The sequence below is a fragment of the Hyla sarda genome, chromosome 3 (assembly GCF_029499605.1).
Source record: "Hyla sarda isolate aHylSar1 chromosome 3, aHylSar1.hap1, whole genome shotgun sequence".
NCBI lineage: Eukaryota > Metazoa > Chordata > Amphibia > Anura > Hylidae > Hyla > Hyla sarda.
Genome location: NC_079191.1, coordinates 80,378,378 through 80,395,235, shown reverse-complemented (window position 1 = coordinate 80,395,235; position 16,858 = coordinate 80,378,378). Strand labels below are relative to the sequence as shown.

The 16,858-nt window shown below is 41.9% G+C and overlaps 1 protein-coding gene across 1 annotated transcript in view; it reads left to right on the top strand.

Annotated features, from left to right (window-relative positions):
• Positions 1-16,858, top strand: part of EPHB1 (EPH receptor B1) — a 324,736-nt gene that overhangs the window by 125,986 nt on the left and 181,892 nt on the right. The window contains exon 4 of the mRNA XM_056564388.1: positions 10,395-10,459. Coding sequence (XP_056420363.1) covers positions 10,395-10,459 — 65 coding nt within the window. The remainder of the gene's footprint in view (positions 1-10,394; positions 10,460-16,858) is intronic.

Here is a 16,858-nt window from a genome sequence, read left to right as displayed (position 1 = left end):
TAAAGCCGGGTTTACACTGCAGAAATTCCAACTGGAATTTAGCTTCTGAATTCCGGTTGGAAATTTTGCTGCCTATCGGTAAAATGAAAATAAATGGTTTTTCCGTTCAACCATTCACACTGCCGAATTCCGAAAATTCCAATCTAAAAATTCTGTCAGAACATTAAAATTGCTCAATGTTCTGGTGGAATCTACGTGGCAGAAATTGCCATCTATCCGGATGTCAGTGCGGTCCTAGCGCCGGCTGATTCAGTCGGTGCTGGCTGGAATTTTTCCGGTCGCGGATTCTGTGGTGTGAACACAGCCTAATTCTTTAGTAAATCAGGCATGTCAGGAGAGCTGCCAGCTTCAAAAGCAATCTGATAGCACGGTGCTTTATGATAGCCGACTGTAGATTTCTGTGTGACCAGTGCTCAATAGTGACGGATGGTAATTTCCACTGGTTTGATGAGCTAACACTCTTATGCGGTTACAGACTCCTGGGTATAGTAGAGAGAGGGCTAGATAATGGAAGGAAGGGGTGGAGGTAGCCCTAGAGCTACAGACAAGAGAAGAAATGTTAAAGATAAACAGGCAGCAGTGTAAAACCTCTCATTTGTCATGCGGAGCAGAGCTGTGTGACAGGTAAATGTTGCTTACACTAGTCCCCAGTGTATTATAGCTCTGCTCAGCAGCACAGATAAAGGCAGTGCTACATAGAGGAAAGTGGGAAGCTGTATGAAAGCCCCCCCATTCCAGCAGTGCCGAGAAAAGGGGGAGCCCTCAGGGAGAGCGAAGAAAGAGAAGGGAGGAGGGTTGTGTATTTTTCTGCTGCCGTCAACCATTCTGAACAATAGCACAATAGAAATACCTATAGACCTAGATCCCCCCTCGCTGATACTGGAGGTGGGATTTGTCCCTATACATTGCATTATATGTCATAGACATAAGTAGAATGAGAAGTGGTATAAAATAGAATATTATAGAATTTTGAAACTCTATATTAATTTTAAGTATAAGCTGAAGAATTTGAGCCTTTATTCTCTTTGTCCTATATTTACTAGGTCCCCTCCTTACTGTATTCTGTATTTCTCGTTTTCTATTTCTCAGATGCAGTGCTGGGCTTGATTGAGGACTTGGCACCACATTTAACTTGTGTTAGTCTCTATATTATAGGGGTATTCCAGGAGTTTTTTTTTCACCCTTTGAGCCCATGATGCCGAGTTATAATAATGTGTAATATTTTTCTATTACCTCCGTGCCCCGCTTAGTCCGGTCTTCATCCACGGGACCCACATCTGGAAGTGCTGTATTGCAATCCACACACCCACTTCAGCATAGCCACGCCCCCTGGAGATCATGTGACTTATGGTCTCTGGCCACATGGAGACCCAAAAAATGTAGAGTTAGGATTTGGAACCCATAAAATCCTATTGCCTTTGTTGTACTTCTTTATGTCTCTATGATCCTATAGAGCAGTGGTATCCAAACGGTGGCCCTCAGGCTGTAAAAAATGTAAAGCCGTTGGCTTTCTGTGCATGCTGGGAGTTGTAGTTGTGCAACATCTGGAGGAGCAGAGTTTGACTGTTTTCTTAATCCGGATACTGCTGGATTTTTGACCATTACCGTGCATTCCTGCAAGGGTAATATACCACTCCTACCCGCTTCCGCAACATGTGTGTTCAATCCCACCCTCTCCCGCAAACATTTGGTCACAGCTTTTAGAGATAGTATCCCCGATGCCATTTCATCCCCCCTTGTGCCATTTCATGAGCCCCCTGTGGCATTTCAGCGGTTTCTGGGACTGCGCAGGATGTATGTTCTGTGACCCCCCGCAACAACCTCATTACCGCCAGCGCCCGCAGGTTTTTCATTGGATCGCGTTGGTTCTGCAGGATCTCTATTCCAATGCAGGACTCTAGAGCACAGTTTGGAGACTACTGATATAGAGACATGCATATTCTATCGTAAACTACTTCCCGGCCATATTGCCTTCTTTAACTATTGCTTGTAGATCAGTATAATAATGGCCGATGCATCAGGCATCACCACAAGTCTTCCTTGTATAGGATATCCTCAAATTATGACCTGAGGACTGCACTTGGGGAAACCCTATTCTAGAGTAGACACATGGATGCAACCAGTATCATACAGAACCCGATACCGAATTACACAAATGAGCCAAAGTACAATCCATGTCCCTCTGTACTTTCTACGTATAAAATATTACATATACGGATCACTTTGTTTTTCTTTTAGTAGATGTGAAGCATATCTAAACTTTCTCACATTAGCAGAAGCTGTTATCACGTGAGTGGGTGCACCTGTCAACAGCGCGGCTTAGTACTGGCGCACACCTTCTTGTTGGCTGTCACCCACCGTATCAGTTTCTCTATGGGATTTTTCTTTTTTACTGGAGATGATTTGGCATATCTTTCCTTCTACAGCTTAGGGCCAACTTTGGGAACTTGCTAAATAGCTTTATTGGACTAGGCCCAATGTCAAGAAACTCTCACACATAATGCTGGGAATTGACTAAACCCCTTCAATATTTAGTAAAATAAAGCAGATGAAAATTGACTGTGTTGTATGAGAATTAAAGTAAGGGCACATTCACACGGCAAACAAAGGGGCTGGAAAATCAGCCTGGTGCAGATGTGATGTGGATTACAGGTCCAATCACATCCACCGAATCCGATTTGGATTTGAAGTTAAAAACGTTTTATGTATTTTTGATTGACATGTCAATAAAGTGACAGTGAATCCGCAATTTGAAATCTGCAGTGTATCCTGTGTGTGTGAATACATCCTACACAGGAATTTTGATGAAGATCCAGTGCAGATTTTAAAGCTTTCATTCACTTAAGTAGACAAAATCTGTACAGAAATGCGAAAAATACTTTTTGGTCTTTTTTTTTTTTAAGCCATCATATGCACTATGAAAGCCATGTGCCAAGTTAATGGAAGGTGTTTTTTTTTCTTAGAAAAGATTCTGGACTTTTGGACTGGGATCAGAAGTCAACTCAGCAACCAGCAGGAATTATTGCCAAGTGAATGGGGCCTACGGCCTATTTTTTTTTTTAGCATTGTTGTTCTGAATGTGAATGTTGGTCTTGGCCTGTCTTCAGACATTTTACAAGATTGGTGAGGTTTGTGAACACATGAACAGAGGGAACTGCAAAACTCTGAGCTTGGGATCACACTATGGAATTTCCGAGTGGAATTCTGCTTTGCAAATCCTCTAGGAATTTCCAATGCAGCAGAATCCCATTGTTCTTAATAGGATTCTGTTGCACAGTGCACGTTATGGAATTCTAGCGATGGCGCTTTCTGCCGCTAAAATGCATCCCCCGAAATAATTAACTTGTTCTGTCTTTCTTGCAACATCAATTTTTAAAACCCAATATATAACAATATGAAAAAAAAAATGTGTTGTCCCAGTACGGGATATGCATCTCACAGTCCTATCAGCTTGAGTCCCTGCACATCCCCAGGGCTTACCTGCAGTGTTCCCCCATAAAGTGTATAATTGCATATTATGTGTAAAGGACCTTTGATATGGTCACATGGTTATTGATCACATGATATTAGTTGTCACATGTTAAAGTCACATGTTTTGTTACCCAGAGAGCACCAGGTGACCAGATGATCAGCAGTTAGCCTATTGGCTCCTTGCTCAGCCCCCTTTATAAGAGGGGTAGGTACTACAATCTCTCTCTTCCACCACACTTTCTGCTCAGGTCCAGTCCAGACGTCTCAGAGCCAGTGTCCAGTTCATTTGGAGGCCTCAAGCCTAAATTACAGCCACAAGTCAGTAAGTCAAGTCATCTCTATCTGCTGTCCCTATCTTCAGTCAAGTCAAGTCTATTATAGTCAGCGTGGCTGTGCTAAATTCTGTCAAAGTCACTGCAAGTCCCAGCAAGCTGCGAGGTCTCCTGTGTTACTGTCATCTTTCTGGGACCCTGGCCAAGCTGTAAAGACTGTACCATATGTCTTCCTCAGTAAAGCTACCGTTAACCCTGACCTGGCCTTGGACTCTTATTTGCCTTGCCTAACTAGGATTAGCGGTGCTACCGCTTTTCGGTAAAACCACACCCTGGCGTCACAAACATTTAGGGGTTAACACCATCTGCCCCTGGGCTACATACATCTCCTCTTCACACCCCGTGGCGCACCGCAAAAACAAAAAAGAAAAAAAAATCAATTTTTTTTTACATTTTCAGTCCATTACAAAGGTAGTTACACTTTGCGCCCCAATTTTGGTGCAGACACGAGTATGAGCTCTTGAAAATGTCCTGAAATCTAGCCTAAACCCGACGACACCCCCGCTTTTTGAAAACTGGAGTGCGTTGTGTAATCCTTTGTTATTTTAGGTGTCGCCATGTAGTGTGTGATTGTTTTGTCCCAAAACTTCTGCACAAAACTTGGTAAAAAGTGGCATGAAACATTTTAAATATGTCCCCCAGTGATCTACGACCTGCAGCTCTCCAGCTGTTACAAAACTACAACTCTCATCATGTCCGAACAGCCTTCAGAGCATGATGGTGGTTGTAGTTTTGCAACAGCTGGAGAACCTCCATTGTGACTTGACGACTTCTATTATAAGTCTCTATACAAATCTGTTGCTCTAAATGAATGAAACAAAGAGAGACGGTGAAAGGTAAAGTAATCAGGAAAATCTGGAAGCGAAAAACAGAGCGATTAGATGAGAGAATTAAAAATCCTGCTGTGAATTTCAAAGTATTGTCCTCTGACATATCCGCTTCCAACATTTTAACATAGATCTAAGAGTGTTAATAGAACTGAGAAATGATTTGCACCCTGTTAATAGAGCCGCTTCATCAGGTTTCCTATTTTCTGCACAGAATTGACATGCGTGGTGATCAGACCCCTGAACCTGTATGAAGGATCCCAGCAGTGGTTTGTGAACACAACTTTAACCTTTATTACCCTTACAATATGTAATGAACGAACCCAAATTATACCAGATCTTATACTAAGGCAGTGTTTCCCAACCAGGGTGCCTCCATCTGTTGTGAAAACTACAGCCAGGCAGCTTTACTGCACACACAGGTCTGCTTCTGGGAATGCTCTGTGTGTCTGCTCATAGCCCATGCGCTGAGGATTTCCCACTGTCTGGCAGATTTCTTGCAGCGTTAAATACGCTGTGTATGTGCTGGGTGTGAACCTACCTTTAAAGAAGATGTCCAGTGGTAAGAAACTTATTCCCTATCTGCAGAATAGGGGATAAATATCTGACAGCGATCTCTTGTACGGGGCCCCGGCTCTGCCCTGCTAGAGCGAGCTTTGTACCCAACACGTCAGCTGGTGGAAACACGCCCCCTCAATTCATCTCTATGGGAGAGGCTTCCGCCTCTCCCATAGAGATGAATGGAGGGGGTGTGTTTTCGCCAGCTGACATGCTGGGTGCGAAGCGTGGCTTCCTTGAGCAGAGCCAGGGCTTAGCCGGGATAGGGGATGCACTTCTTACCGCTGGACATCTTTTTTAAAGAGTACTTATCATCAACTACACTTTCCCTAATCCCCCTCCCCATCTGTCCCTGACTCTATCTATCTCTATCCCTGTCCTTTTTTTTATTTTTATTCCAAGCCCCCTGTAAATACCTCATTTCTTCTATCTTCGGTAGCTCAGTTTGGAGCTGTGTGCGAGGGGAGGAAGTGGGCGTGGCACTGCAGGCACAACGTCATCTGATGCCTGCCAAGGCCGGCTTCTGCCCTTCTTCCTGTATGCAGCACTCCCTCTCGAGAGAAGCACATACAGTCTCAGTACACTGCAGGGACGGCAGCTTCTGAGTCTCCTCCTCTCTGTTTGGCTTTACACGTGCCATATAAAGAGGAGTAATGTCAGAAGACAGAGCTTCCGTGCCCTGCACTGGTGCAAGCGCAGTGCTCACTCCCGCCTGTCGGATTGACTCGTCCCGTGCTCAGGCAGCGCCTGCAATTTCGGACTCACTGCCAGCCCGGCGTGAGTCCGAAATCACTGAAAACACTTGCAGTCAGGGACTCCTAGGGAGACCCCTAGTGGCCACAGTTTCAAAGTGAAAATAAACATAGAATAAAGCATTTTTTTTTAAATCAAATTAGAAAGTTGTTTTATATTTAATAAACTATAACATATAAAAAAACGATGATAGTTACTCCTTAATGGTTATGTTATACTCCACAGATGTATAGGTCTTTTCAAACATCTTTTTTTTTATTTTTTTTTATCAAATATGTTTTTATTAAAAAACATAAACAGAACAAATAAGTAAATGCGGCACAAGTATCCAACATTTCCCAAGCATGGGAGTATAGGAAACAATATTTTCATAGCTAGCAACAACTAAGTTGCAGAGGGTGAACATATCACAATTGTAAATAGATTTAACGGTGGGGGAGAAGGGGGGGGGGGAGGGGGTAGCCAGTAGGTAGTAAGGAGAAAGAGGGGGGGGGGGGGCAGCCAGTAGGTAGTAAGGAGAAAGAGGGGGGGGGCAGCCAGTAGGTAGTAAGGAGAAAAAAGGGGGGGAGGGGGGCAGCTAATAGGTAGTAAGGAGAAAGAGGGGGCAGCCAGTAGGTAGTAAGGAGAAAGAAGGGGGGCGGGGGGAGGAAGGAAGGAAAAAATATCAAAGAAAGAAGAAATCTTTGGACATGATGTCCAAAGGTAAGGGTACTTACAATGAGGAGAGGATCTATACTATAAGGAGCCATGGTGTGTGTATCTAGAAGAGGAAAAATAGACTAAACAGAGGGGTTATAGGCAGAAGAAAGCCATCTCTTCAAACATCTTATCGGCAGGGGTGCCTGCCTTAAAAGATATGCCACCAATGTTAAATAGGCAAATACCCCCCTTAATAATGATTGAAAGACGACGAAACAGTACTATTCCCATCTAACATAAAATGGAATGTAAGAATTCAGAGCATAGAGAATCTTTTTGTAGGAGCTGGTGTAGATGTGGGGAGCTTGTATCTCATCGGGTCTTTATGGAAGCATTATGGTACATCTGTAGTGATGGAATGAGAGGAGAGTGGAGTTAGTGATGTGCGGAGTGGTAATGAAATAGGAGTCACTGAACCATAATTCTCTGATTCTCAACATCCATAATCGAAATCCATAACTCAGCCGGTTCCTTACATTAGCAGAGCATCCATAGTGACTCCGCCGGTGCACTCCGGTGACCCGCTGTAACTAAGCCTGTCTGGCATCTGTGATTGAATAATAAAACATTATGGGCTTTATTTACAGCTGACCCTACCCCTTCCTCCATCGCCACCGCATTTTGTTTGTTTTCTCACCATCAGACAAGTAATATAAATGGCTTCTATAAAAGATTTTCTCTTTGAGTCTTTGAAAGTCATTTGATCGGTTAATTCTCTCATTGCCGGTCATTGTGAGCCATTTAATTAATGTAATTTCTAATAATCGGAGTGCCGCAGATTTACAAGGCTTTTCTGATAGTCAGGTTCTGGTAGTAATAAACCATTTATGAACTTCACTATTAAGAGGAGATAATAAATCATAGCGGTATTGTTGTGCATGTGAATGGATCCCGGAATAGGAGTACGCCTATGTGTATAGAAACAAGATAGATAGGATGATAGATAGAAATGATAGAATAATACATATGAGATAGAGAAATAGAATAATAGATATGAGATAGATAAATAGATAAATAGAATAATAGATACGAGATGGATAAATAGAATAATAGATATGAGATAGATAGATATAAGATAGATAGACAGACAGATAGATAGATATTAGAAAGATAGATATAGATAAATGAGCTAGATAGAAATAGATAAATATGAGATTATTTCTCGTCTGTCTGTCTGTCTATCCCTCTCTCTCTTTCTCTCTCTTTCTCTCTCTCATATCTATCTATATATCTATCTATTTTATGTATATATATATATATATATATATATATATATATATATATATTATACATAAATCTAAAATCTGTCTGTCTTGTGTCTGTCCTATCAATTTATCTATCTATCTATCTCATATCTATCTATCTATTTATCTCTATATATCTGTTTCCTATCTATCTATATATCTATATATCTATCTATAAAGAGAGACAGCAGCACTCCAATGTCGGTGAAAAAAATATGAGTGGCTTTATTCAACCAAACATGTTTCACCGACATTGGAGTGCTGCTGTCTCTCTTTATGGAATTTACTGGACTTTTGACCAAGTCATCCAGCTTGCACCACTGACACGTTTTGTTTGTGCTGCCCATTCTCTACAATCTATCTATCTATCTATCTATCTATCTATCTATCTATCTATCTATCTTTGTCCAAAAAGAAGCAGTGGCACTCCCATTGTTTAATGCAAAGTGAGCCCACGGTGAAGTGAAATAAAAGACATCACTTTGCACTAAACAACGGGAGTGCCACTGCTTCTTTTTGGACATATTCAGCCGGACCTCTTACCAAGGTTTACAGCAGGAGACACACCTACACTTATGCTCTAGGAGTGCTGCTTTTTTCCTTCTCTATCTATCTCATATCTATCTATCTATCTATCTATCTCATATCTATCTATCTCATATCTATCTATCTCATATCCATAAATCTATATATCTCATATCTATTTATCTATCTATCTATCTCATATCGTAGATATAGTAAGAAGTAATTGCAGCACAGCTCTGTTCCAATGCAAGATGGGTGCCAGCGTCCAAACCTGATCAGGGTCCCTTGTAGATAAAAAAAAAATCCAATGGCGCAGCACTCCAGTAAAAAAGGTGCATTTATTCACACATATCTCAATACAGCGCAACGTTTCAGCTCCTATGGAGCCATTATCAAGGCTTGATAATGGCTCCATAGGAGCTAAAACGTTGCGCTGTATTGAGATATGTGTGAATAAATGCACCTTTTTTACTGGAGTGCTGCGCCATTGGAATTTTTTTTTATCTATCTCATATCTATTTATCTATCTATCTCATATCTATCTATCTATCTATTTATCTCATATCTATCTCTATCTATCTCATATATATCTATCTCTCTCATATCTATCTATCTATCTATCTATCTCATATCTATCTATCTCATATCTATCTATCTATCTATCTATCTCATATCTATCTATCTATCTATCTCATACCTATCTATCTTTCTATCTATCTCATATCTATCTTTCTATCTCATATCTATCTATCTCATATTTATCTATCTATCTATCTCATATCTACCTGTCATATGATGTGTATCATCACTTAACTTTACATTAAATAGCTATAAGGGATTCAGAAGCAGTAAGACATTATAAACAATGCATATTTTTGTACCTACATTGTGTTACTTATCTCTGCTGATCCTGAGTTACAGCCTGCCTCATAGTATTTAGCTTCGCCCCGTCACCTGTCTGCAACCCCCCCCCCCCCACAGCTCTGTTAATGCAATGCACCACTGTCCCAGAATGCTGCATTGCATTCTGGGACAGTGGTGCAAAGATTAAAGCTCTTTACCAAAGACCAGTGGTCTTCAACCTGCGGACCTCCAGATGTTGCAAAACTACAACTCCCAGCATGCCCGGACAGCCAACGGCTGTCCGGGCATGCTGAGAGTTGTAGTTTTGCAACATCTGGAGGTCCGCAGGTTGAAGATCACTGCCATAGACCCTAAACTGAGAACTCTGAATCCGAGAGCACTGTGAATGTTCTCGTTTCAGAATTGAAATGTTAGCTCAGTCCTATTCACTTCAATGTAGATCAGCTGCAATACCAGACTCAACCTGAGGGGAGGTGTGTTGCTGTTTTCAGAAGAAAGCAGCATCCCTATCTGTACAGCCATGCTGTATATTATGTGATCTGGGGGCAGGTCAGATGGTATACAGATTGGCAATTATTAGGTAACACTATATTCAGGAGTAAATCACAGAACTCTTTGTTCTGCTCCTCGGGGCTGACATTCAGGGTGACACTTCCAGTATACATGAGTCATAAGAAGGCGTAATTGTGTGTGCACAGGAGAGCGGGGAGCACAGCGTGACACATTATCCTGCTTAACACTGCCGTTAGAAAATGGCTGGATCTGAAGGTTGCTCCTGCATATTTACTAGTCTCTTATTTACCGCTATGTGTTATGATTACCTTGCTCGCCTAACAAAAGATATGGCCGTCGCTGATGAGGTGGAACACCTGAAAGTAAGATTTAGAAGTTCCCGAAAGGAACATTGCAGCAATTTTTGAGGTTGACGGTAAAAAAAAAAATACATTTTTTATCAAAGTAGGAAAATAAAATGTAGATTGCTTAATGACACGGAAATGGTATTCATTGTGGGTTATATTGTGTGAGACTAAATCGATAAAGCGTAGCAGCACATTAAATAGGACAAAGTCGCCTGTGTGTCATATCGCTTAATAAAATCTCCTAATGTTTCTCTATTGCAGAGACCCTTATGGACACTCGGACGGCTACGGCAGAGCTAGGCTGGACAGCAGCTCCTTCTTCAGGGGTGAGTAGGTCTAAGAAACAAGCCAATACAGTGATCCCTCAACTTACAATGGCCTCAACATACAATAGTTTCAACATACAATGGTCTTTTCTGGACCATTGTAACTTGAAGCCAGACTCAACATACAATGCTATGGACAGTCCAGATCTGTGATACCTGTCAATGACTGGAAGAACCGACCAATCAGAATGGGCATTTTACTGGTAAATCACCTGTATTACTGAAGTGCATGCACTGACTGGTGTCTAGTAGCGCCCCCTACAGTACAGGGAGGAACTACAAGTTCTGTACTACTCCTTACCTGTGCCAGGGTTAGCTGCTCCCTTGGACACCAGGTAAGGGTGGCTCCATTTGGGACATTGTGTGTACTGTATAGGACCCTGAAGAAGCTCCTGTCCTCTACATAAACCATTGTTTCCCAACCAGGGTGCCTCCAGCTGTTGCAAAACTACAACTCCCAGCATGCCCGGACAGCCTTCGGCTGTCCGGGAATGCTGGGAGTTGTAGTTTTGCAACAGCTGGAGGCACCCTGGTTGGGAAACACTGACATAGACAGTGATTTACTGGAACACTGTGTGTGGGGACCCTGAAGAAGCCCCTGTCCTCTACATAAACCATTGTTTCCCAATCATAAACCATTGTTTCCCAAGGGCTGTCCGGGCATGTTGGGAGTTGTAGTTTTGCAACAGCTGGAGGCACCCTGGTTGGGAAACACTGACATAGACAGTGATTACAGCTCCCAGCAGATCTTTATTACTTTTATATGTAAGGATTTGCTTTATCCATATTAGTTTTCTACTTATTTTTCTTTATTCCTCACTTTTTTCCCTATTTTTGGATGACATTTTGGGGCTTCAGAACCAATTACCAGGTTTCCATAGATTTCTGGTCTCAACATACAATGGTTTCAACATACAATGGTCGTCCTGGAACCAATTAATATTGTAACTTGAGGGACCACTGTACCCGCGAGCAAGTCATCTGACTAGGAGGGGAATATGGTATAAAGCATAAAGGCTAAATTGGCACAAATCATGATGGCATTCTAATGGGTATTCTGCAGATAAACTGCCTAGTACATTCTTGCAAAGAGATATGCACAAACTAAGACACCCAAAGGTTAAATGACAAACTCATCTCTATCAAGTTAAGCCTAAAACCCTCTGATGCCAATTGCTCCGTACAGGGAGAAAAAATTCCTTTCCGACCCCAATATGGTGATCAGAATAATCCCTGGATCAACGTTCTATCCACATAAATCTAGTATCCATAACCTGTAAGATTATATTTTTCCAGAAAATTGTCCGGCCCTCCCTAGAACTTGTTTATTGAATCAGACATCACAACATCATGCGGCAGAGAGTTCCATAGTATCATTGCTCTTACAGTAAAGAATCTCTGTCTGTGATGATGGTGAAACCTTCTTTCCTCTAGATGTAGAGGATGCCCACTTGTCATGGTTACCGGCCTAGGTATAGAAAGATCACTAGAAAGATCTCTGTACTGTCCATTCATATACAGTGATCCCTCAACTTACAATGGCCTCAACATACAATAGTTTCAACATACAATGGTCTTTTCTGGACCATTGGAAGTTGAAACCAGACTCAACATACAATGTACAGACAGTCCAGATCTGTGAAACGTGTCAATGTCTGGAAGAACCGACCAATCAGAATGGACATTCACTGGTAAAACCCCTGTATTACTGAAGTGCATGCACTGACTGGTGTCTGGTAGTGCCCCCTACAGTACAGGAAGGTATTATCTGTTCTGTACTCTTTACCTGTATTACTGAACTGTATGCACTGACTGGTGGTTGGTAGCGCCCCCTGCAGTACAGGGAGGTATTACATGTTCTGTACTCTTTACCTGTACCAGGGTTACCTGCTCCTTTGGACACCAGGTAAGGGTGACTCCATGTTTCTTTTTTTTAGGACATTGCGTGTACTGTACATGACCCTGAAGAAGCTCTTGTCCTCTACATAGACCAGTGTTTCCCAAGCAGGGTGCCCCCAGCTGTTGCAAAACTACAACTTCCATCATGCCCGGACAGCCTTTGGCTGTCCGGGCATGCTGGGAGTTGTAGTTTTGCAACAGCTGGAGGCTCCCTGCTTGGGAAACACTGACCTAGACAGTGATTTCCAGCTCCCAGCAGATCTTTCTTACTTTTATATGTAAGGACTTGCTTTATCTATAGAAGTTATCTACTTATTTTTTCTTTATTCCTCCCTTTTTCCGATTTTTTGGATGACATTTTGGTGCCTTTAGAACCAATTATCAGTTCTCCATAGAGTTATGGTCTCAACATATGATGGTTTCAACATACAATGGTCGTCCTGGAACCAATTAATATTGTAACTTGTATTTGTATATTGTGATAAAATGGCCCCGAAGACGTATTTTCTCTATATAACCCTATGCTTGATAACCTTTAATATCCTATAATCCTCCCATACCATTAATTATCTCCATTTACTACATTTATCTACAGCACTGGTCTCCAAACTGTGGACCTCCAGATGTTGCAAAACTATAACTCCCAGCAGCTTCTGGAGGTCCACAGTTTAAAGACCACTTCTCTATAGGTCTAGTGACTATATTTCAGAACAGAATTCAGCTTGTCGGGCGATGAGACATCTTATCTCCTGTACTTTGGATAGGGGATACGATGTCTAGAGGCAGAGTACCCCTTTAAAGCCAAAACTACAGTAGTGACTACATTAAGCCCAACCACACAAGTTAGTAGACACCTGTGGTGAGGTAGTGGGTGCAAGCGAGATCTCAGGCTACTATGAGAGGAAGCACCCCTCTATTTTTATTTTAGAATCCATCATGACTATGTACAGTAAAACTGAAAATGTGTAACTTTTGTGTGCATAGGCCTTAAGGCTTCCTAACAGCTGGTTAAACCCCATCCTTTGGCCTGGATTCTATCACTATAATAACCTGATTACCAGTAAATGTGTAGAAGGTAATGTATTCCGCGCGGTAATAGATGTTGATTGACTTAATTGGATAATGCTAAAACCTTTCAGTTTGTGGAAAACAAATTAAATCAAATCAGATTGTTATATGCCGCCATTGGCGCCGCCTTCAAGAACGTTCTGGGAAACAACATAAAAATAGCAAATGTCTTCTTATATAATATACAAATGAAGATAAACAGGTACCCGCACTCACCGCGAGGAAACAGCAAACCGACTCTCCTGGACTCTAGGAAATTCCCGGCATCAGGCTGGTAGCAGGGCGCTCAGAGTGGAGGCCACTGCCGGCAAAGTTTCGCGCAAGACGTGCTTCTTCCGGCCTCGTATTACGAGGCCGGAAGAAGCACGTCTTGCGCGAAATTTTGCCGGCAGTGGCCTCCACTCTGAGCGCCCTGCTACCAGCCTGATGCCGGGAATTTCCTAGAGTCCGGGAGAGTCGGTTTGCTGTTTCCTCGCGGTGAGTGCGGGTACCTGTTTATCTTCATTTGTATATTGTTGGGTGACTTTGGATTTCTTGGTCCCCATCACCCCCGGACTCAAGAGCACCTGGACTCCGCGTGGCCACAGTGACAGTTCGTTAGGCTCCTTATTATATGCTGTTATACAGCTGGGCATAGGTGTCGGTCCCTCTTTTCACCAGTGCCCTCTATCTTGTGTTTGTCAGTCTTCTTATATAATGTTCCCTTGATATTACAGAACATCCATTACCTAACATGGCTGTAGGAAACTTTCATTTTATTGTAGATTTCCTGCTAACCTGCCCTTATGGCTAGATATACAGAATACAATGGTCCCCAACCTGTGGCACTTTTTATCTTTACGTCATGTTAGAGGTCAGAGTTTTACAACATCTGAGGAGCTACAGGTTGGCGACCATTGTTTTGTAATAACTCCATTAAAGGGGTAGTCTGTTGCTAGACCCCCGCAATCTCTGCAAACACCTGGCGTCCTGAACATTATGTTCAGAACGCTGGGTTCGGAAGGACATGTTCGTGACGTCATGCCATGCTCCCTTTATTCATGGGAGGGGGCGAGGTGTGACGTGACGCCAAGACCCCTTGTGACTAGTGTTGAGCAGCATAGGCCAAATTCGAATTTGCTATATTTCGCAAATATATGGACGAATATTCATCATATATTCGCTAAATTTGCATATTCGTAATATTCGCGTTTTTTCGCATATACGTAAATTTGCATATGTGAAAATGTATGCAGTTTATAGCAAGTATACCAGTGTAACTTGATAGAAGCAACAGAAGGGATGATCACTGTGATGTGTACTGTGAAAAAAAAAGCGAATATTCGTCATTTCGAACATATAGTGCTATATTCGCAAATATTCGCGAATTCGAGAATATGCGATTTTCGCGAATAAAATTCGAATTGTGAATATTCGCGAGCAACACTACTTGTGACGTCACACCACACCGTAACCACTGCCTCCTGAACCCGATGTTCTGAACATAATGTTCAGAACGCCGGGTGTCTGCACGGAGAGCACGGGGGTCTCTGCGATCAGACTTTTTATCCCCTATTCTTTGAATAGAGGATAAGATGTCTAGCAACGGAGTACCCCTTTAAAATTGGGGCTCATAAGAGAACTTGTAGTTTCCCAATGTTCCAGCTCCAATTAATAAGAAGTTGTTGTGTGGATAAAAGAACAGTTTTCTGTATATGGCATCAGTGTGTAAAGGGCGCTGCAAGTTTATTTGCAAAGGTATTTATATACATTGCATCACATTAGTTGCATGTATTGAGGTAAAACAAGCAGTGTAAAGGGTTAGAAATCTCTAGTCCAGCCTCCCTCTCCCAAAATAAGGGTTGGACCCAAAATTAGTTAGTACCAGCTAAGGCCAGCTAGTACCAGCTTTTGCCATTGCCACATGTCTCTCAGCATTTCTTTTACCTCTGTCCTCCCATTGGTGGGCTATGTACACACACAGTATTTTGAGTCATTTTTATTTATTTATTTTTGTCTCGAAAAATGTCTAAAAAAATAATAATTTTTTAAGTACAAAATTCCATTTAATCCAGTGGTAAATGTTTGTTAATTCACATTTAGTAAAATTTCTAATTCAGAAAATGTCAGTCTTGATATGAAGTGCAACAGAATTTATTTGGCCCATTGATGTGTCAATATTTTGGCACATATTTTAGGGTGTTTTTAGATGTAAAAATCCCTTAAAAACATCTGTATTGCAATTAGCCCCATAACTTTCTCTGTAGCCCAAAATATCTTAAATATATTCAGAAAGAATAAGGAATATAAAGTAAGGAATTGTATTGTGAACAGCGGACTGTATCGCGCTGTGACGCGCTTCGTCAGGCCCCTGAGGGGCCTGACGAAGAGCGTCACAGCGCGACACGGTCCGTTGCCCATCCCCCCCCCCACGCCACTGCACCCTCCAGCTCTCCCGCACTGCTTGTGTCCTGTAATCTACATGTCTTCAGGTGAACGATGAAATAAAAGCCTGAGGATTTAAAGACGCAACCTACCTGGTGAGTGCTCTCTGTTCTTCACAATACAGTTATACATATATCTATTTTTCTACGTGAGCACCACAGACGGTTTGCATTAAATGAATGGACACTTGTGTACTGCACAAGACATCAGTATCTGTACATTGGGCAAACCGATAGGTGATTACAGCAGTGCCGAGGATTCTATACTTTCTCTGCAATACATTGTTAAAGTAAGGAATTGCTCTTCTCCTTCCTGCTGGATCTACATCCTACTTTACATAATACAAGACAAAAAACTGCTGTTATATATATAAAAATAAATAAATAAATAAATAGCTGTATAAAACTAGCCATCTAAACTGATGATTTTACCAAGAATAAAGTAATCTTCTTATTAAGACAACCATAAGAACAGTCTGTGCACAGCCTGTAAATGGAGTATTGATCTCTATCGATGTCGTACTGATACCTGGACTACTGTATTGATAAAAGCTTCACACCATTCTCTCTCGGACTGTGATCATTATCGCCTGTAAATGACTATATCCTCCCTAATCCTTATAGGCATGGAAGTGGTATATTCAGTATTCTGGACAGGGCGAAGATGTGTAAATGGATGCACTATATATAGGCAGAGTACCTCCCGTAGTGGCGGTAGCATTGTAGTTTTGCCAGCACAAGCGGTTTTCCCTTTTCACACATCAAAAGTGTTAAGAGCTGTGGCAGATAATGTTATCTTATTAGTATGTGCCCATAATTTCATAGATAAGGAAGTAGTGGGAGAACAGAGCCGCACCTAGCAGTCGTGCCCATTTTCTTATCAGTTACCCAACCCTTTCTGCTGGATTCCATGGGTACCAAATGGAAAATAAATATACACCAGAGCAGCAGATTGTAGCTATAGACATTCTATGTTTGTCATGGCCAGATATTGAATTAATACCAGCCG